Source organism: Abramis brama (genome assembly GCF_963993115.1).
Source record: "Abramis brama genome assembly, chromosome: 15".
NCBI classification, from domain to species: Eukaryota; Metazoa; Chordata; class Actinopteri; order Cypriniformes; family Leuciscidae; genus Abramis; species Abramis brama.
In genome coordinates this window covers 12,784,111-12,806,572 of record NC_139977.1, presented here as the reverse complement: position 1 = coordinate 12,806,572, position 22,462 = coordinate 12,784,111, and the positions used below count along the sequence as shown (strand labels likewise).

The 22,462-nt window shown below is 38.4% G+C and overlaps 2 protein-coding genes across 10 annotated transcripts in view; one reads left to right on the top strand and one right to left on the bottom strand.

Moving 5' to 3' along the window:
• The window catches only part of amot (angiomotin), a 34,461-nt gene extending 23,985 nt beyond the window's left edge, over window positions 1-10,476 (top strand). For all 5 annotated transcript variants that reach the window (XM_084138021.1, XM_084138022.1, XM_084138024.1 and 2 more), the window contains 5 exons: window positions 1,061-1,210; window positions 4,141-4,331; window positions 4,742-5,121; window positions 6,184-6,444; window positions 7,306-10,476. In XM_084138021.1, coding sequence (XP_083994147.1) covers window positions 1,061-1,210; window positions 4,141-4,331; window positions 4,742-5,121; window positions 6,184-6,444; window positions 7,306-7,406 — 1,083 coding nt within the window. In that variant the 3' untranslated portion in view covers window positions 7,407-10,476. The remainder of the gene's footprint in view (window positions 1-1,060; window positions 1,211-4,140; window positions 4,332-4,741; window positions 5,122-6,183; window positions 6,445-7,305) is intronic.
• Window positions 10,477-10,545: 69 nt separating this feature from the next.
• Window positions 10,546-21,937, bottom strand: LOC311098018 (mitochondrial fission factor homolog B-like). 5 transcript variants are annotated; one of them, XM_084138026.1, is made up of 8 exons: window positions 21,880-21,937; window positions 21,148-21,344; window positions 19,170-19,279; window positions 16,709-16,803; window positions 13,935-14,087; window positions 13,524-13,589; window positions 13,264-13,339; window positions 10,546-11,203 (listed from the first exon to the last, which is right to left on the bottom strand). In XM_084138026.1, the coding sequence occupies exons 2-8, from the start codon at window positions 21,329-21,331 to the stop codon at window positions 11,072-11,074; spliced, it is 816 nt and encodes a 271-aa protein (XP_083994152.1). In that variant the 5' UTR covers window positions 21,332-21,344; window positions 21,880-21,937; the 3' UTR covers window positions 10,546-11,071. The 5 variants fall into 5 exon arrangements, with proteins under 5 accessions (XP_083994152.1, XP_083994153.1, XP_083994154.1 ...); XM_084138027.1 differs by having other exon boundaries at window positions 21,693-21,897; XM_084138028.1 differs by lacking the exon at window positions 13,935-14,087.
• Window positions 21,938-22,462: the final 525 nt, after the last annotated feature.

Genomic DNA, 22,462 nt, shown 5'->3' with positions numbered 1-22,462 from the left:
TACATCACTCTCTCAAAACTCAATTTGAGAAATCTCAAATGAGTTCTGTTTTCATTTATTGATCTATTTATTTTGGACGGGTAATTGCTGAATCATGCTGCCATCCAAAAGAAGGGCTGAGGTAGTTTGCCTGTTTGGCACATCTTAGAGAGGGCTTGATATATTCCAGATATTACACAGTTTGCTTTGAAATGAACTGACTGTTGAACAATACAGCAGAGCAGATTGAATTTTGGGAAATAAGCTAACATCTGTCAATATTTTCTGCTTATGAGTGTCTGTTGTTAGTAAACAGTGGGTGAACTTTATTGAAACCAGCATTAAATGGACATTTCATTGAGTCATAACCCACTTACCCCCCAAACACATCCCTGTGGTACTCCGCCACAATGTTTAAGCTCAACCTTCTCAAGTTCTTTGAAGTCCTTCCCGTCAACTTCTCATCTCTGCAGTTAAGATCTTCAAGCTTGAGTGAACCGTTGGCTGGAACTTTCTTTGAAACCACACAACATGTACTGAGGCCAAAAAAAGCTTCAAGAAAAAAACAGAAAAAACCGAAGTAGCGTTGATGGTTCTGAACTCCGCTCATAAGTGTTTGTAACAGTTGGAGTCTGTGGTTGAGCTCTTCTGGCGTGCTCCCAGATGGCCTTTTGGCTATCGTTGAACGGGGGGCGCACCCTTGCGTCCCAAAATGCACCGGGCTGTTCCACTTTTGTTCTACCCTGTCACAAACGCCCGCTTGTTCCCAGAACAAAGCCTCTTGAGTTGTCTGGCATGAAAGGACTTGAAGATGGCTGAATTCTTGCCCTCTCCACCCACCCTTTCCAAACGGGAGCCAAATACTTTAACACTCGCTCTCTCACTCTTCTGTGTTATGATGTCCCCCCCCCCCCGAGCTAAATTGGGGCATTCATTTTGGCTGCAATTATGGCCACTGGTGGATTTGAGAGATGTAGAGGAGAGAGAGGTTGAAGGATACAAGGAGGCATTGTAAGGTGGATGGGGGCTTCTGTGTGCGGCGCGAGCAGCAGCATCTGACCTGCATTCTGTGTTTGCATAGCTGAAGAAAAAGCAGGTATATGTGGAGAAGGTGGAGCGGATGCAGCAGGCTTTAGCACAGCTTCAGGCCGCGTGCGAGAAGAGAGAACAGCTGGAGCATCGGCTACGCACTCGACTGGAGAGGGAGCTGGAATCACTGCGAATGCAACAGGTAAGTGATGCACAAGCTTACCTCGAATTGGCCACATTCTGGAACAGAACTGTTTGTTATTATAACAACCTTATTTCCAGCAAAAGATAACAATATTCAGATCAGAGTTTCCGCTAGAAAAAAATGGTGCCGGTCAAAGTGACCGGCAGAGGTTTCGTTTTCCGGACATTTTGATGATATGCCGGTCAAATATCGCCTCTTAATTAGTCAAGTTGAGGAAAACTGGAGGCAGGCTATGTAGCTTAAAAAATGACATAATCAGGCCGAATGCAACATGTTTATTAGCCTAACTTTCAAATAGACGGAAAAAAACATTTTCTACTATGGTTCGTTTCTTCATTCGGATCTATTTGCGATCCATTCCATTCTAAACAAACAACGCAGTTTATATGCTTCGTCCTTGTTTCATTATTTATTAAGATAATAATTAATAAATGCACGCATAATTATCAGTGAACTTGATAAATGTTGCAGATATGTTTTACATGCATGCACAAACAAATGCCTTTCAACTTATGTGTGCAAAATTCAGAATAAAATGAATGTGCAGCAATTTGTACAAATAGAGAGTCTAGGTCTACTATATGTGTTGTAGCCATTAAATAAGCTTATTTAGTTTAATATTTGTTAAAATATTATAATGTTATTTTTTAATTTATGTTGATTATGAAAAGTGAACCGCACGAGTAAGATAGGATGCGCAATATCGAGAGACATGGAGCGGGTCAGACATGATTTTGACCACTTAATTAAGTTTTGTTTTGCAGAAAGACTTTTTTGAAGTGAATTTCGTTTTGTATAAATTCTATCTTAATTTTAATAATTTTTTTTATCAACCAATTGCCTGGATTTAATAAATAAGAAGCAGACGATAGCAGACGAGCAGCAAAATATAGCAGACGATAGGCCTAATCATGCAGGCGCCCGCGCGGTCACTTATTGCTCGTGAACGGGAGCGCATCTCATCCTAATTTAACGAAACTCAGCGTAGGCCTCACAGACATGAAATATATCTTAAGAAAGCTTGAAATGTCTTTTTAACAATTTAAAACGAAAAGAAATAGGCTACTCTCTGATTATGTAATCCATGATGTGCATTTCTCTCTATAGGCGCGTTCATAAGGAGATGGCGATCGTCAACTTCATCTTTACAGCTGTTGTTGCTGTTAATAAACTAAAAATAATAGGCCTATAATTGTATAAAACAATAAATTAAATGAAATTGTAATTGTACTAAAAAAGCAACAAAAAAATCCTGTTTAAGTTTTTTTTTGTTTTTTTACGCATTAAATTCAGGTAGGCTACTGAGTCACTGTCCTCAGTGCCCAGAAAAGCGCTGAAACAGAGATGAAGGGGAACCCGTTTTTATTTTTTATTTTTTGGCTTATTTTAACTGGCCCATCCAGTTTTCTGGAGGCCGACCTACAATCAAAATCCTGGCGCCGTTAGTGCTTCGCAGCGGTCTGATATCAAGAAATAACAGACCGCATTCCACATTGGAATTCAACCAAGCCATGTAATAATGTTTAATAACTTTCAAACGGTAGAGCCTGTTCCTTTATAACATAGCCAAAGGTCAGTGTATTTTTGCTTATACATTTTAGGCTTATTCTCAAATTCAGATTGTGTTAGGGGGGCAGGATTATTAGACAATTTTAATCGGACAATTTGACCGGAGAGATTTAATTTTGTCGGACATTTAATTTTTTTTCCGGCCAATGTCCGGCAATTACCGGACAACGGAAACCCTGATTCAGATATATATTTGTGTGAAATATATATATTTTTTCCTCTTTGAACCTTTCCCCAGACCCAAGTTTGAAAACCCTTGTATTAAACTGCTCAATGCAACCAATTCCTCTTTTCACACAAACATCCATACATGGATGGGTCTCAGTTGTAGGCAACAAGAGCTCACGCTGTCCCTGCGGAGATGAACTGTTTACCTACGTACCCTCTTTCTGTGTGTCGAATTTTTACTGACCCCTAATCTGGAGGAAAGGTTGCAACTCAGCCTCCTTTGTGAATGTGTGTTTGTGTTGAGAGAAGAGGATGAGGAGGAGTAGTAGACAGCTGTATTCTTCATTAGGGGCCCAGAAACTGGACATCCTTCCTCTGTGCTGTTCATTCAACCTGGACACCTGAAACAACCTTCAGATGAGATAAGAATACTTTAGATCAGCGGTACTCGAATGTTAAGGTGTGGTCACATTAGCGAAATTTCACGGACAAAAAATGCCCATTGTCTATTGTCAATAGTGTAGCTATATATGAAGCACCACTCGCACAGATGTCACTTTCAAACCAAGCAGATTGCTGTTAGTCAACACAGCGAATCCTCATGACTAACATGAACCTGATGCGATATCAGTGTGGGGAAATCTTTTGCCTTTACGCAAAATCCCTGAACACATGGATTCACATTGAAATAAGTGGATTTTGCACATATAAATTTGCCGAACAACGGTAAATGTGACCTCACCTTTAGGCCGTGTGACCACCAAAGCGTTTTTTTCCGAGGCTAGCATATTTTTCCAATTGTTTTCAATGGGAGCGGTGCTTTTTTAAAACGCCAGCAGCGTGGCGATGCGCTGAGCGTCTATTTCACACTGAGCAGATTGCATTGGTCTGACAGCAGAATGCAGCATTTTTAGTCGTTTTCCTGGATCCGTATGAACAAGGATCATTTTGATGTTGTCGTCTGTATGCAAAAAAATTTAGTACTTTTTTAGTACATCGTGTAAAGGTACCCTTAGGAAGCATAAAATATACAGCACAGGCAATCAATCAGTTTAGCATTGATGGCAACTCTTGATATTGTCTTGTTTAGCTAACTTAAATGGGAAAAATAGCTATTTTAGCTACATATTTTTAGTCAGAATTGAAGATTTCTTATTGGTTCTTCCTCTCTCTCTCTCTCACTCTCACAGAGGCATGGTGGTTCTCAGAACACAGTTGGTCCTGAGTTCAGCACAGCGGCTCTGATGGAACACCTGAGAGAAAAAGAGGAGAGGATTTTGGCCCTGGAGGCCGACATGACCAAATGGGAACAGAAATACCTGGAGGAGAGCGTCATGAGACAGTTTGCGCTGGACGCCGCTGCTTCTGTGGCCACACAAAGGTACGCAAGTTCACTGCTATACACTAAGCCAACACTGTAGGAATACATAGTAAGTCATTCAAGATTTCTCAAGGGTATCGTGCTGAAAACTAATACTATATTTTTAACTAAAAAAGACATAAAATTGTGATTTGGCGAAACAATAACACTAAACTGGAACTATAAAGTGCACTACAGTACGAATGGGAAACAATAGAATGTGTTTATTTAGCAGATGCTTTCATTCAAAGTGATTATGAATACTGAAACTACATAAAATGAAACTAATAGATGTAATTGCTATTAGATACAAATAAAAGTAGAAATGCATGATTAATTCTAAATGAAACAAAAAAATAAAAAATGCCTCCAAAACAACATAACCTATCATTTCTCATTGTTTTTTGTGTGTTAACTTCTAACCTATCCAGAGACACGTCCTCTGTCATCATCAGCCACTCCCCCAGCAGCAGCTACGACACTTCGGTGGAGGCACGTATCCAGAAAGAAGAAGAGGAGATCCTCATGGCCAACCGCCGCTGCCTGGACATGGAGAGCAGGATCAAGAACCTGCACGCTCAGATCATAGAGAAGGACGCCATGATAAAGGTGCTGCATCAGCGCTCGCGCAAAGATCCGGCCAGCAAATTAGACGCCCCGGCCATGAGGCCCTCCAAGTCCCTCATGTCCATCGCTATGGGCACTGGCAGCTCCAGCGGCTCCGGGCTGCTGTCACACTCTCTGGGCCTCAGCGGGAGCAGCCCCATCACGGAGGAACGCAGGGAAGACCGCAGCTGGAAGGGCAGTCTGGGTACGTGAGTCCAGTGTGAAGGGAGAAATAGATCTGAAATTAACCCTCAGAGAAGCCCCCAGTAGCAAAAAAGTAATACAATAATACATATTTTTACTAATATTGTGACACTGAAGACTGGAGTAATGGCTGCTGAAAATTCAGCTTTAACATCACAGGAATAAATTACATTTAAAAAAAAACTTTTGGCCGGTAGTATATTTACCATTTTAATCTCCCAACATGCCAAAATCACACATTATGAATCTCAAAACATGAATTTGTATACTGGCATATATTGCAGTGTTTTATTATTTAGGTCTATATGTTAGGGATAATTCATGGTTATCTTAATGCACAACATGGAGGCAAAGAACCACTCGACGCAGAGCATTCAAATCGTTTAATGCACATCTAGCCGTGGATTATCCTGCTTATACCATTGTCATTTGCCAGTATTAACAACTTAAAGCTTTTATTGATGTTTGCAGCGCAATATTTAACCAGAAGAGTAAAAATGACAGTTATTTTCGTCAGTTGCTTTGAAACAGACACAGAGATATAGTAGTAAAATGACATTTTATTTTAATGAATGAATTCATAGCATTTATTGAGAGAAAGAGATGCGTGTGAATAACCTGCATCTGTTCAGCGTCTCTATTAACAATGAAGCTGTGAGTTTAATAACTTTACCCCTTTGTTGCTGATAAATATAATGTAGCGATTCAGTTGCGAAGATCTTTTATCAATAAAAGTCGTGGGGCAGCGTTGAGAAGTTTCTGTGTTTGTTTGAGCAGTGCTATCTCTTAGTGACGTATGTGTGTGCGCACTTCATTAAAAACAGTGCATTAATATAGAACAATGATTAAACCGACTGGAACTACCTGTGCATTAAACTGTTTTATTGCACACCTTCCAGCAAATCATTGAGTATTCAGAGAGATTCATAAAAGTACAGCTCGGAAATTGTCATTTCCCAATAATATTAAAGCATATGTACTTGTATACCAAGTGGTGAAATTTTGCAATATAATCTATTAATATATCCTGTTATTTTATTCACTCTTCCTCTTGATGTTCCAGGTGTTCTGCTGGGCCCAGAGTTCAGAGGTGACTCTTTGAGGACAGGGTCCATCTCCTCCTCTCCATCTCCAGTCCTGCCCTCCACCCCGATGCCAGCTGCCACACACTCAAAGACTGGCAGCAGAGACAGCTGCACCCAGACGGAGAAGGGTCAGGAGGCCAGCAAGCCGAGCACGCCGAGCACACCTGCCCTGCAGAGCGTTCCCGGACCCAGCCGGATCAGCAGCCCGAGCCCCGTCTACATACCCGACCGCATCGCCGGTACAGCTCGCACACACACACACAAATCATGTTAAAGTGTGTAAACCTGTGTGTTTCTTCAGTTGTGTGTAAACATGTGTGTTTCTTCTTTGTTTTCATTATGGGAAACCAACCCAACAACCACTAATGACTGGTTGAACGGCATTGAGCTAAATGTTTGTCTTTCCATGCAACTGGTGAGCCGTGGAAAGTAAAACAGAAAGGACAAATGGATAAAATTATCAATGAAATGACTTATATATATATATATAAATGATTCAGCAATACATTGAACATGCAATTCTAAACTAAAATGAATTTTGATATTTTTTTAGGGGTCCATAAAGTAAGAAACGTCAGGGTGATGCAACTGTCTTGATGTAGTGACGAAGAAAAATAATGAAATTCTTAGTTTGGCACAACTTATTTTTATTTCTTAGATAAATGCACTGAAGTAGTTTTAAAATATTATTATAAATATTTAAATGACTAAATGCATGCAGAGGAAAATAAAATCTCTTAATCTCAGATAATTTGACTTCTTTACGATAAGGCAACACTAGTTCAGGTTGTGAAATGTCATGTGGTGCGACTCAAAAACGTAATATTTATTAATTAAAAATAGATGTGTGAAAAATATATATAAAAACATTTTTGAAAATACTTAAAATGTGAACACTCCGAGGTGTAAGGAGAATGTTTTTACTTTTACTTGGTCGCACCACATTACTTAAAACCCTATTAAACCAACATGAATACAAAGAGTACATTAGAAAAGAACGTGGCACAAAACTAGCTTTTTGAAAGATTTTCTTTTCTTTACCTTGGACACTCTTATTCACCATTGACCCATAAACATCTGCATCTGCTTTGTCTCCACAGATGTGCCAGTGTTTCACACCAATACATTAGAGAGGAGAGCGCCAGTGCAGTCTCTCCCGCCGCAGGATGTGGACAGCGAGATGGTGGAAATACTCATCTGATCTCACACATATTGATAAAGAAACAAAGCAGGTGAAGGAATCCTTCCCTCCATTACATTTTCAGATCAAGATGTCAGGACAGATGTTTAGGAACAAACTCTTTACACAAATCGGCGAACAACAGTATACAACAACATTCACAATCAACACTTTTTTTTGTACAGTATTGTCTGGTGGAATTTTCCCCCCTCCAGACCCTCGGACCAAATGTACTGCCATAATCTTTTACATTTATTGCACTACTTTGTTTGTTTTTACTTTTTTTTTTTGGGTATGCAATTGTTTTGTTGTGTATATGTACTAATAATACAAATGTGGCACTTGAGTATCTAGCAAAATGGTGAGTTGCCGGACAGTTGTTATGTGTAAATACTGCATTGGAATACTGTAAATCTGAATGTCGTAGGGCCTTTTTTTTATTCTAGGACGCAATGTCTGTACGGCACGTTCTGTATGGTTCACAGCGCACTGTTTAAGAGCAATGGACCAACAAGCATTCACCTGTGTGTCCAGAAGCTCAGAAGTATGTGAAAGTATGAGTGACCCAACTGGTTTTGGGTTTGTCTGTGTGAGAGTCTGTAGTTTTTCCAATCATAACTAAGGTCTATCATTCCAGTAGAGCTCCCTTGGTTGAGAGGTACCACACACACACACACACCGGACTTCCAGGTCTGTCCTTTCACAGTTTGGAAATCCTCCAAACCTCTCGTTTCAATGTGATCGTTACTCCGAATTCATTTTGTTGATAGCTTTTTTTTCCCAGTCTTGTGGTTGCAAGACATTTAACTCTTGACCAAAGGAATCTGTAAAGACGACGCAAATGTTTTATAGAAGGGCCAAGCAATGATCCTCAGGTTATTAAGAGGGTCTAAACCAGTGGTGTCCAATCCTGCTTCTGCAGAGTTTAGATCCAACCCCAATTAAACACACCTCAACCAGATAATCAACTTGCAGGCAGGCGTGTTGAGGCAAGTTGGAGCTAAACTGTGCAGGACAGTTGCCCTCCAGGACCGGATTTGGACGGTGAACGTGATTTTACCAAGTACATCATGTTCATGGATCACCATCTTTGTTGATCCTGGAACAACATTCTAATCAACCAATCGGATTTGAGGGACAAGTTTACAGTGTGTCAAGTTTAGGCTTGCTACCAGTCAGGTGCTTCTACATCAGTGTTATTCACCTATCATTTCCCTCCGATCAGGGATATGGTTAGGGCTAAATTTACGAACAGGAATGTTGTTCCAGGATCAACAAATATGTGTATTCAGGAACATGACTTTCTTGGAGTTTGGACACCCCTGGTCTAACCTAACTCGAGATTACACGGATGTGTAAATGAGATTCTTCCGTGAAATCAGGAAATATCTATGAAACCATCTGATTTGACTGCTTTCATTATTTTCTCATGTGCTTCATAGTTTGTGGAATTTCCTCCGAGTGACCTCTGGATCTAAATTTGCGAGAGATTTTCTTTTGCTTGACACTCAGTCCCTGACGTCAATGTGACGTCTGTTCGAAATGTCCGTTTTCATCTGGAACGTCACATTCAGTGTCTGCACATTTCTAAAACGTTCCCTGGCAGACGTTACAACAACATTCAGCTGATTTATTTGTGAATTCACTCGTGTTTCTCAGGTGCTTATACACAAATATGACCGTTAATACACAATGCTGTCCAGATGATGCGTGCATTGTTCTGTGATTTGTCATTTACGCATAAATGAACGAGCAAGTTTAAGTTTCTAAAGCAGGTCATCATTTCAAAGAACTCAAAAGCATGTATGAATGACTACACTACCGTTCATACCGACCCAAAACTTTTGAGCAATTTAAACTGGGCGCTAAGCATATTCTGCCAAATCACGAGGTATATAATAATGCCACCTTGAGAAAGAGATCCGTTAGCATTCCATTTCCTCTCAAAGGTTTTGAGCCAATCACCTGAGCCCTAAAGGTCACGTGACTAATGTGGAGCCATTGTATGATGAGATCCTACATAGCAGTTTCATATTTACAGTTCAGTTTTTGTTTAAACCACCACATATATTTCCCTGAAAATTAGATTCCATACCATTTGATGTTATGGAAACAAATTTCACAGTAGTTGATTTCATATGGAATTCACATGGACCAAATTGAATTCATTTACAAGTATTAAGTATTTGAGCACAGTCAGTCTCAGTTCAGCGCACTGTGTGCCTCGGTACTTGACATTTTGTACACAATCAATCTTTTATCTCGTTTGCTTGAGATAGAAACTAGTTCCTTCCTGTCTTTCTGTTTTAAATAAAATCTGAAAACATTTCCGGTACCGTTAGATGACCCATTGTCAAAACACTCAACGGCTGGGTATTTAAGACCGTTTCAGCAAGTTTGAAGAGCACATCTAATTTAGGCACAAACCAAGACAATGGACCTAAGAGTGGACTGAGACAAAGGTGGGACAAAATGCTGATAAACCCACATTACATTTGAAATAGTTCACTGAACGCAAACTGATACGGTCCACAACAGAATGCTTTAAAAGTGTCTACATACGGAAAAAGCGCAACTAAACAGAGTTAAAGTTTAACCTCACTGTGAGGCTAATCTAGTCTGGATTTCATTACCACATTTATCAGTTTGTTCCACCTCAAGCCTCAGCGTAGTTATCTAAACCCATCTTGATGGTCTTGCTACATTTGATACTTTAAAGTTTGAGCTTCTAAAGGAGAATGTGTCGTAGTCCATCTCAGGACGAATTACGTGAATGTGTTTTTGTATTATTGTTTTGTATAGCATCTACCCTTTTGTCCCATCAATGGGCATTTTACGTATTCTTTCTCCTCACGAGGACGGTTTTCATTCATTTCACTAGTATTTGATTCATTACAAAATGTCACTCTAGTTGCTGCTTGACAATTAATTTGAATTAAATGGTATTCCTGTTTTTCATTTTCCATCTTATCTCATGCAGATGTTGTATAAGGCTTTACATATTTCATTTGGTTTATAGTCTAAAGCGTTTCAGTACCTTTTTTTTTTTTTCTTGGTTAATTTAATTTTTTAATAAACTGATCCAATTGCATCATTTAGTTGTTTTTTGACCGGCATCAATGCGATTCACAGCACGTTAACATTTAGAGAATGAGGCATCTGAGAATAATTAATTTTTATTATTTTAAATATACATTCATCAGGCTAGGCAAATGTGTTAAAATGGATGAAGGCTATTCAAGTGCCTAATTGGAAGAAAAAGAAAAACTAAATATAAACCCTCATATTTAGACTTTCATAACCTGCAAGGCTTGTAAAGCGTGCAGAATCTCATTTACATAGTTTGCAGAATACATAAAACACGAAACAAACTAGCTACTACTAGTCTGATCAAAGAGCCAAAGAGAGATGGCATTACTGAATGACATCTGTGAGAAAAACATGCTTAAGTTCCCTCAAACCACTTGTAGAGCAAAGTGACCCATGTCGCTAGCATGAACTCACAACGCACATATAATGGATGGTGCAAACATTTATGCCTCATTCTGAAGACAGTCCTCTATAGGAGCAGTTTACCATAATTGGGATGGAACGAATGCATCCGTGTAAATCACTGGAACACAAATATGTGCACAGTGTTGTAGTTCGCGGGCTCTGCTGCTCTTGTAGTGTTGCGAGGTGAGCCGTCATCTGCGCATCCACAGCCAGCCGTTGATCAGACAGGCAGACAGTAAGAGAGAGAAGAGCACCAGCTCTGTCTGTCTGCGCTCTGTGTTCTGTCTCTCCAGACCTGCTACCCTCCTGCTCATCTTCACCACCTGAACCAATCAAAGCCAAGGAACACAATCAATGTGATGCACAATAATATAGAACAACTATCGTCATATCATAAACACAGTAGAGACTCAACCCTGATAGCACACTATCACGGAGACGTATATTTGATATGCGTGTTTACATCTGGAAGACGTATCTTTTCAGAGTGTTTGTTCATCTGCAATACGCCTAGGATGTTTCCTGTCAGATGTCAAATAGACGTTTAGAAAATGTCTTTAAGTTGTTTAGGCGTTTAGAATGTATGTAAAACTGACATCTTAAAGACGTCTATCAGATGTTAGTAAACGGCAGATGCTTTCCAGATGAAGTGATCTTTAACAGACATCTTGCAGACGTACGTGTGCTATCTGGGAAAGGTCTTCACGGCAACCCGTCAAAATAAAAGTTCAGTTTAACTTAAAATTGTGACAGAAATATATTACTGTTGTACAGTTGAATTTAGCTACATCTCAATGCAATAACACTAATAATAATAATAATAAATTATTATTAAAACGATTTTTTAAGGAATAATCACAATTATTTAATAGAAATAAGAAAAATTAAAATATATATTAAAATTGTTTTTATGAATTCAATTAATTAGACATGTTAAAATGTAATCAAACCATTAAAATGGAATCCAGAAGACTTGAAACAGAAAACACAGAATTTGGTAAAAATAAAATGGAATTTGAGAAAAAGAAAAGAAACGCATTTCATAGGGCCCTAAACATGTAATTTTTGTTAAACTTTTAATAAATTGTTGTTAAATTATGTGTTTCCATTAAAATTAATTAAATTAATTATTAATTAATTAATTAAACCTAAAATTTAATTTACCATTAATTGGAGTCCAATAAAATTAAAACTGAAAAAAAAAAAAAAACGGAATCCAGAAAAAAAAAAAACTGAATTTGGAAAATCATTAAAACAGATTTCATAGGGTATAAACTACAGTTAAAAAAAATTGTGGTCTATAATATGTTTTTGAAAGAAGTCTCTTATGCTCACCAAGGCTGCATTTATTTGATCAAAATTTTAATACATTTAAAATGAAATTTATTCCAGTGATTGTAAAGCTGAATTTTCAGAATCACTCCAGTCTTCAGTGTCACATGATAAATGTTGAACACAGTTGTGCTGCTTAATATTTCTTTGGAAACCGGGACACATTTTTTCAGGGTTCTTTGTTCTTTTACAGAAAAGAACAGCATTTATTTGAAATAAAAATCTTTTGTAACATTATAAATGTTTTTACTGTCGCTTTTGATTAATTTAATGCATCCCTACTGAATAAAAGTATGATTTTTTTTTTTTTTTTTTTTAAGTTACTAATAATAAACAAAAAAGCCAAACCAATATTTTATGGGAAAAAAGAAGCAGCTCATAAAGAGTTATTTGTTTGTGAATTAGACTAAATTCCTCATGCTGTACGTTTGTTTTTCTGTCATTTGGTTATTGGTATTTGTTACCAAACATTGCTAGTAATAATTTGGTAACATTATAAACTCAGAAATATTACAATAATGATACTAATAATAAAAAAATACTATTTCTCTAGTGACCAAATTCTAAATGACTAGTGAAGTGACAGACCAAAATATCACAAGGTCAATTAATATGGGTCCAAATAACCCATCAAAATTACTATGTAATAATGTAACATTACATTGTCAACAACAGATTTGCATATTACTGTATGATGCACACTATTCATATAATGCAAAATATTTCATATTGAAAAACTGGTAACACTTTACTATAAGGTTTCATTTGTTGACATTAGTTAGTGTATTACCTAACATGAACTAACCATGAGTAATACATTTGTTACTGTTGAAATTAACATTAATTAAAGATTAATAAATGCTGTAGAAATGCAGTTCATTAATGAAACCTTATTGTAAAGTGCCACTGAAAAATTTGTGCAAAATCCTCATTTTCATATTTTACACATTTCTATTTTTGTGTAGGGTAACGTAAAATGATGTATGCTTGTCATAGAAAATGAACCTACACAATGGAATAATAATAAACCTGGGTCTCAGTGAAATCTGACCTGTCTGCGGAGCACCATCAACTCGACAGCAGTGCCAGAGTCCTCTTCGGGACTGAGCCAGAACTCCTGCGAGGCACTGTGGGACGGAACGTGGCGTTAACAAAGACACTTCGACATCTTTCAACCCGAAACACACTGAACGCCCTGCCCTCCCTTCCATCACTGCTTTAACTAATTCAATGTGCTTCCGTTATGATAAAAGACTCTCCATTAACAACATACAGCAGCGTCCCGCTATTGCATGCATGAGCCACTGTCACCTTGTCCTGCTCTGATCAGGTTGAACCTCCACAGCCTGAGAGGGATGGTTTTCCGGGTAACCAAACCTTAAAACACAAGAGAGACAACCAGGAACCACAGAAGTCCACATTGAACATGATTTTGTGAACAAATCCATTTTAAAATGAGTAGAAAGGCGGAACTAAAAGCTCAAAGCTAGTTAGTTGCTCAGGTAAAGCAATAGAAGTGAATCCAATCAAAGCCCAAAGCTCTGATGTGAATCTGCAGACACCAACTCTGAAAGCCAGGCAGGAAACCGAGCTGATGCAGTTCAATCAGAAACAACTAAACAGCATGGGTTCAAAGGTCAAAGCAAACAGCTGACGGCTGAATATGCCAGGTTAGCGGGAAGGGGGAAAGCATGGCGTGCAGGATGAGGATCCGTGTGTCACCTGGAGGAGTACTTTTGCAGGAGTTTCTGGGACGCCTGCTGGCCCAGCTCCTTGGCGACCTGTAGCATGCTCTGTGGGGACAGCAGGTTGGGCGGGATAGAGGGAAGCCCCGGGGGCTTTGGCGGGGACGGGTCTGTATGTCCAACACCGCGGCTATTGCGGACAGGGGTATGGACATAGAGGGGCACCGCTGTTATTTAAAGACTGATTACTAGGACAGCTGTAATACACAAACCTGACAGTCTTCATGTCTCATCGGGTAAATAAGCATCTCCTTTAGAGCAGAAGATGATGTGAACTGACCAAATGTAACAACCAATCTCTCCTGCCCTCTAGTGGATGTTTAGTGGTAGTGAGGCGTGTATATAAAGGCTATGAAATGATGAACACATACTGTAGTACTTCTCTGAAAATCTTGTATTAGGGTAGCGACAATGAAATACATTTAGGCCTGGTTTCACAGACAGGGCTTAGATTAAGCCAGGATTAGGACATATAGCTTTTATAAATGTGCCTTAGAAAAAAATATTCCCGTGTGCAACTTGAGACAAAACAATGTCACTGAAATATTTTAAGATTTGCTTTCAGTTAAAACAGCTAAAACATGCATTTTAGTCTGGGACTAGCTTAAGCCTTGTCTTTGAAACCAGGGGCTAAAAAAAGTAGTAAAACTGAATTTAAAACAGCATTTGATAATTATTTTATAATTATGTATACTGCTTTTATGAGCTCAAGTTAATTGAGAGACTACATGGAATGAAAAATTAATCTTGTCACACTGTAGGACCATTTAAAATGAAATGCTGACCTGTTACCTACACTTCACTTAAAATCCTGATATTGACAATAAAAATCCATGTAACATTATGTCAACTACCAATATGTTTATCACTGTATTCGTTTACATATAAACATATTGAAAAAAAATAATTGTGCAAAATCATTATACATTGTGTATTATGTATATAAATATGTATATTTACAGAGATTTGTATTAAAAAATATATTGTGCAAAACCCTATATATATACAGTGAGGAAAATAAGTATTTGAACACCCTGCTATTTTGCAAGTTCTCCCACTTAGAAATCATGGAGGGGTCTGAAATTGTCATCGTAGGTGCATGTCCACTGTGAGAGACATAATCTAAAAAAAAAAATCCAGAAATCACAATGTATGATTTTTTAACTATTTATTTGTATGATACAGCTGCAAATAAGTATTTGAACACCTGAGAAAATCAATGTTAATATTTGGTACAGTAGCTTTTGTTTGCAATTACAGAGGTCAAACGTTTCCTGTAGTTTTTCACCAGGTTTGCACACACTGCAGGAGGGATTTTGGCCCACTCCTCCACACAGATCTTCTCTAGATCAGTCAGGTTTCTGGGCTGTCGCTGAGAAACACGGAGTTTGAGCTCCCTCCAAAGATTCTCTATTGGGTTTAGGTCTGGAGACTGGCTAGGCCACGCCAGAACCTTGATATGCTTCTTACAGAGCCACTCCTTGGTTATCCTGGCTGTGTGCTTCGGGTCATTGTCATGTTGGAAGACCCAGCCTCGACCCATCTTCAATGCTCTAACTGAGGGAAGGAGGTTGTTCCCCAAAATCTCGCAATACATGGCCCCGGTCATCCTCTCCTTAATACAGTGCAGTCGCCCTGTCCCATGTGCAGAAAAACACCCCCAAAGCATGATGCTACCACCCCCATGCTTCACAGTAGGGATGGTGTTCTTGGGATGGTACTCATCATTCTTCTTCCTCCAAACACGTTTAGTGGAATTATGACCAAAAAGTTATATTTTGGTCTCATCTGACCACATGACTTTCTCCCATGACTCCTCTGGATCATCCAAATGGTCATTGGCAAACTTAAGACGGGCCTTGACATGTGCTGGTTTAAGCAGGGGAACCTTCCGTGCCATGCATGATTTCAAACCATGACGTCTTAGTGTATTACCAACAGTAACCTTGGAAACGGTGGTCCCAGCTCTTTTCAGGTCATTGACCAGCTCCTCCCGTGTAGTTCTGGGCTGATTTCTCACCTTTCTTAGGATCATTGAGACCCCACGAGGTGAGATCTTGCATGGAGCCCCAGTCCGAGGGAGATTGACAGTCATGTTTAGCTTCTTCCATTTTCTAATGATTGCTCCAACAGTGGACCTTTTTTCACCAAGCTGCTTGGCAATTTCCCCGTAGCCCTTTCCAGCCTTGTGGAGGTGTACAATTTTGTCTCTAGTGTCTTTGGACAGCTCTTTGGTCTTGGCCATGTTAGTAGTTGGATTCTTACTGATTGTATGGGGTGGACAGGTGTCTTTATGCAGCTAACGACCTCAAACAGGTGCATCTAATTTAGGATAATAAATGGAGTGGAGGTGGACATTTTAAAGGCAGACTAACAGGTCTTTGAGGGTCAGAATTCTAGCTGATAGACAGGTGTTCAAATACTTATTTGCAGCTGTATCATACAAATAAATATTTAAAAAATCATACATTGTGATTTCTGGATTTTTTTTTTTTAGATTATGTCTCTCACAGTGGACATGCACCTACGATGACAATTTCAGACCCCTCCATGATTTCCAAGTGGGAGAACTTGCAAAATAGCAGGGTGTTCAAATACTTATTTTCCTCACTATATATATATATATATATATAAAAAGTGTATTTTCATAGTGGTCAATCATATTTGTCAGCTTCTTTGTATATGACAGGTCACTATAACACTATAATGATTTTATTCCCACTAAGTGCTTAAAGAATGAGCTGGACTTACGGAGACTGGGAGCGCAGTGTTTGTCTGGAGTGTGTGGGGGTCCCAGGCGGGGTTCGACCAAAGGACTGGTCACTATAAGACCTCCGCAGTGAACTCTGCGTGACATTACAAGAAATATCATGAAATGGTCCTCATTGACATTTATATATTTTGTTAAAGGGGTGGTTGATTATGATTTCACTTTTCTAACTTTAGTTAGTGTGTAATGTTGCTGTTTGAGCATAAACAACATCTGCAAAGTTACAATGCTCAAAGTTGAAAGCAAAGGGAGATATTTGCTTTTAAAGAAATTGCTTTCTAAGGACTACAACAAATGGCTGGTAGGGACTACACAACATTCCTCCAGGGTTAGTGACATCACCAACCCTACAATTTGCATAAATCCCGCCCCCTGAACATTTATAGATTATCAAGACAGAATATGCTAATCAATGACTAGAAGATAACTACACATCAGCTACATAAATTCATCATCTAACCATTCAGAAATGTCCTGTTGCTTCTACATGTTATCACTTCTTCTTGAGTCTCTTCATCTTTGACTCCGTTGACATCATATGACTCCGGTTTGAACATAAAAGGCTAAAAGTTTTTGAAATTTTCAGTGCATGTCTGTTTGAGGTAAAATGACAAGAGCTGTTGAAGCTCCGCCCTCTGTGCCGGGAGCAGGAGCTCATTTGCATTTAAAGGAACAGACACAAAACGGTGCGTTTTTGCTCACCCTTGAAAAGTGACAAGTTTAACATGCTATATACAAATATCTGTGGGGTATTTTGAGCTAAAACTTCACATACACACACTGGGGACATCAAAGACTTATTTTACATCTTGTGAAAAGGGCATTATACCACCCCTTTAAATGGCTCAAAAGTTATCCTGGAACCATTTTTACACCATTCTATTATTAAAGGGCCCCTATTATGCTATTTTAAAGTTTCCTAATGTTGTCGTGGAGTCTCCTACAACATGTTTACATGCATCAAAAGTAAAAAAAAACTGTTTAATTTCCTCATAATATGCATTTGCACATCATCACATTTTCAATGATTCTCAAACGACTCGTCAGATGAATCAATCTCTCTAAATCCCTCCTTTCCGCGAGCTACTCTGCTGTGATTGGCCAGACCGCTCAGTCTGTTGTGATTGGCCTACCGCGTACAGTGCGTCGAAAACAAAAACGCCCATTGCCATAACGTCAGCTGTCCTGAGGCTTCCTACACAGTAAACTAAAGACAGTAACGAACAATGACGTCGATTTGACCATATCAATGCGAGCGCGAGTCCGATGATGAAACATTGGAAGAACTAGTTATTGAACCCGAACCTCCATCGCAAGGACGACTCGAGCAGGACTCAGTGTTTCTCAGTGATACGCTACTCAGTTTGAGGTACATTATGAGATGTTGCAACTGTAATTCCTCACCATAAGCATTAACAAGTGCATGTCCATCAACAAACCGATTATTTTACTTGTACTAATTTATTTACCGAGTATTTTTCTAATATATTGCGGTGAATACGTGGAAACTGTATCAATAACAGTGCATGTATGCAATGTAGCCGAGCTCTAGAGTGAATGATCTGATGTAACAAACGTTGATAAAACAAATATTTCCTCAAAGTAGTGAGAATGACAGACAATCTGCATTAATAGACAGTTATATAGGTAATAGTGGCCCACAACTGATTATCAGAAGTATATCAGTAAGACAGTGATAACGTGAGTTAGCAGGAGACCTACACAATACAAAACTCAAAACTAAGTATTTTGAACACCATCTTTCAAGAGTAAAAACAGTTGCGAATCCTTGAGAAGCAGTCGTCAGTAAAATAAAGGGAACACAGCAAAAGTTTAGGATTATACTGCAGTGATATTGTGGTAAAGATGAACTTTAACCACTGATTCTTCACATGCTCGTCCTTGGGCAGCGAAAAAACCCCCAAAAAACTGGCTTTACCGTCACACTGTAGAGCACAGCGTCTTCTCGACATGATGCTATACAGTATCCACAGGAATCAGCTGTTGGCTTGAGGTTCAGGTTTTCCCTGGTGTCTGCGTGCAATAAGTGGGCGGGCAATATGCTAATGTTTCGTCTTGATGTCACAACGAAACGGCTTATGACTCGCTTGAAAAACGATTCATTTAATTGACTCAGAGTCGACTCTTACTTTTGAAAGACAATAACTTTATATACGGTTCACTTTAAGATTTAAAGCTTTGCAGGATGTTTTCATTCACTTAGAGCTATTACACACTACATGAAAGGTCATTTTCAAAAATCCATAATAGGGGCCCTTTAATATAATATAAACACATTAAAAAAAACCTGACTGGTCACTTCACGTGTGTGTCAAGCTAATCTTCGGTCTGAGTGAGAAGATCTAGGCCTGAATAAACTGCCATTTATGGACCTTTTCGCCATTTAGTCAAAGGTCTGGCTGTGAGGTTAAGTGAGACTACCTGGACAGGCTCTCTCGTGAATGACTCCCTGTCCCAGGACGTGTGCTGCAGGTCCCACGTTGATGATGTGCGTTTGGAGAAAAGAGGTCGTGGACTCATATCAGGAGCATCTGTTTTAAAAAAAAGTCAAAGATTTAAGAGGACATATTTTGTAAAGGTTTGGAATAATCAAGATTATATGTTTCTGAAAGAAGTCTCTTATGCTCACCATTTATATAATTAAAAATACAGTAAAAACAGTAATATTGTGAAATATTACAATTTAACTGTTTACCATTTTAATACATTTTAAAGGGTTCATGAATTGAGAAATCTAATTTTCTTTGATCTTTTGAGGTCATATAAGAGGTCATATAAGAGGTCACATAAGAGGTCATTTTACTATAAAACATCCTTTTTCACTTTATTAAATAAAATGAACTGAGTTCCTATAAGAATGACAAACAGCAAACAATGGTACATTCATATAATTCTGCTTAAACGAAACACCGCAAGTAATCCTTTGTCAGTTATAAATGTTATAACTCAAGTACTTATACTTTATATATCTTGGTTGTGGCAAATAGTTTATGTAATACGCATAACTGTTTCAACTACTACTATGTAACGAGATTTATTTCAACATCGGAAGTTTAAAAACTTGAAAATTATTTTAATATACAAAACTGTTACCCAATCATAGCAAAGTCTTGAATGCGGGACGCCCATCAAAATGAAGTGTTTCAAATAGAGGGTCAAAAACATAGATAGATAATAGCCTATTACATCTAAATTAGGATGTTTTGTTTAATAAAAAATCTTGCTAACATTATAAGTGGACCTCAGAGAACATTATACAATTAATTTTTTAAAAGTCTAAAAAATACCCCTTTAAAATGCAAATTATTCCTGTGATGGAAAAGCTGAATTTTCAGCATCATTACTCCGGTCTTCTTCATTCTGAAATTATGCTGATTTGGTACTCAATTGTTATTATTCTTTGGTGCTCAATTATTAATAATGGTTCTTATTATCATTAAAGGGTTAGTTCACCCAAAAATGAAAATTCTGTTCTCACCCTCATGTTGTTCTAACCCCGTAAGACTTTTGTTCATCTTCAGAACACAAATTAAGATATTTTTGATGAAATCTGAGAGCTGGCTCACTCCTTCATAGGCTGCAAGGTAACTGACATCTACCAGCCCAGAAAAGTTAGTAAAGACATCGTTAAAATAGTCCGAGTGACTACAGTGGCTCAACCTTAAGTTTATCAAGTGACAAGAATACTTTTTGTGCGCAAAAAACAAACAAAAATAACGACTTTATTCAACCATCTCTTTTCTTCCATGTCATTCTCCTAAGCTGTTGACGTAGTGTAACAGCGCAGCGCTTCTGGGTTGTACGTCAGAACGTAGGTGATAGTGAGCCTACGTTCTGACGTACAACCCAGAAGCGCTGCGCTGTTACACTACGTGAACTCACTCAGAGGCCCACACAGAAAAAAATTAATAGTTGAATAAAGTCGTTATTTTTGTTTTGTTTTTGCGCACAAAAAGTATTCTCGTCGCTTGATAAACTTAAGGTTGAGCCACTGTAGTCACTTGGACTATTTTAACGATGCCTTTACTAACTTTCTGGGCCAGTAAGTTTCAATTACATAGAAGCCTATGGAGGAGTGAGCCAGCTCTCAGATTTCATCAGAAATATCTTAATTTGTGTTCCGAAGATGAACGAAAGTCTTACGGTGTTGGAACAACATGAGGGTGAGTAATTACTGACAGAATTTTCATTTTTCCTTTAATGTTGAAAACAGTTTTTTCTGCTTAATTTTTTTGTGGAAACCATAACATTTTTGATACCCCTAACCCCAAACTTTTTTAAAAGTTGGCAAACCACAGCTCCATAAATAGAATTTTTTTTTATTGTATGCTCTATATTGCATAAAAACATGCCATTGATGAGAACATGCAATTCATATTGCATATTCATATGAAAATACCTGTTAAGGCAATTCTGTCTGGTATGTGCATGCTGTAGGCAGCAGACAGATCTTCCGGTTCGTGCGCATGACCCGCGGGACCGACCCTCAGCCGCTCGGGCACGCGCATCCTCTGGCTGATGGCTTCAGTGAAGTCGCGCTCGCGCATCGGCGGACCGTCACCAAAATATCCCGTAGATGCCATGACTAACGTTACCCTAATGCCAGTTAAGAGAATTAGACAAACCGCATGGCTCCACATCAAAAGTTAAGCTGCGTTAGGTGAACAAAACAAGCACACGGACTAAAATAGATTACAATATAAATTCGTCGTCAATAGCAAATATTAAAGAAAGAGGCAACTTGCTGGTTGTTATATTATAAGCGGTCTGTGACCCATGTGATAAAGGTCAGCCATCAAAATAGTTCACTCGAGTCATCATGGCCTACACAGTCTCATAGATAGACGTCGATATTGGCTAAGCAGTTTAAATATAGAGTTCATATTTCTACCAAAACACCGGTCCGAAATCCGAATATAAACAGACACCTGTTGATTAACTTACAGCTCGTGGGGCTAAATGTTTCAACTCGTACATGGTAATGTGTCCACGACTCGGTCTAAACAGTTTGGTTTCGGTTTTCCAGCGTGTACTAACATGTACTAGAGACAAATTATAGGCAGATAATTTAAGTGTCTTTTTGGCTTAATCTAAACATTTCTTCAAACTTTAAACAAGCTGTTTAACCAACCTTCATGCAGTTCACGGCGACTGACGTACGTGACGTCGTATTACTGCGTGCAAAAGTGGGCGGTGCATACCTCGGCGTTAGCCAATCAGAAAACTCTTATGTGTTTGGAGGCGGGACTACTGCTTGTCCAGCTCTGGTCCAAACAAACAAATCGCTGACATCTGCTCTAAATTACAGTGAATTAGCACATTCATTTTCTTAATTAAATAACAAACAGACAAATATATACAGCGTTTTCGTTCTTTAATAGACTATTCTCCAAAAACATCAGTGCTTGCTTTCACAAAAAGGAAATTGCCATTTGACTTGGACCATTCAGTTCTCAGAAGTAACATACATGTAAAATGTTGTCTTATCTATTTTATTTAACAATTCGAGAGGATTTGGCCATACATCCATAGTTCTGAGCAAAATGTAAACATGTAGTGTTTCTCTGACAGTTAGCCTGTTATAGTGAACTAAAACTAAAATAATGTAAAATAAAATAGACCTAAACGTAAAATTAAAACATGTAAAATAAGATAAACATTACTTGAAATAAAATGATATATATGTATGCATGTATATATATATATAATTTTAG

What these genes read in the sequence shown, in the direction of transcription:
- LOC311098018 (XM_084138026.1), bottom strand. Translation starts at nt 21,331, where the DNA reads ATGGCATCTACGGGATATTTTGGTGACGGTCCGCCGATGCGCGAGCGC. An exon ending in TCACGAGAGAGCCTGTCCAG is followed by an intron (nt 16,804 to 19,169) that starts GTAGTCTCACTT and finishes AATGTCACGCAG; the next exon opens with AGTTCACTGCGGAGGTCTTA. An exon ending in TGATGGTGCTCCGCAGACAG is followed by an intron (nt 11,204 to 13,263) that starts GTCAGATTTCAC and finishes TGATTGGTTCAG; the next exon opens with GTGGTGAAGATGAGCAGGAG.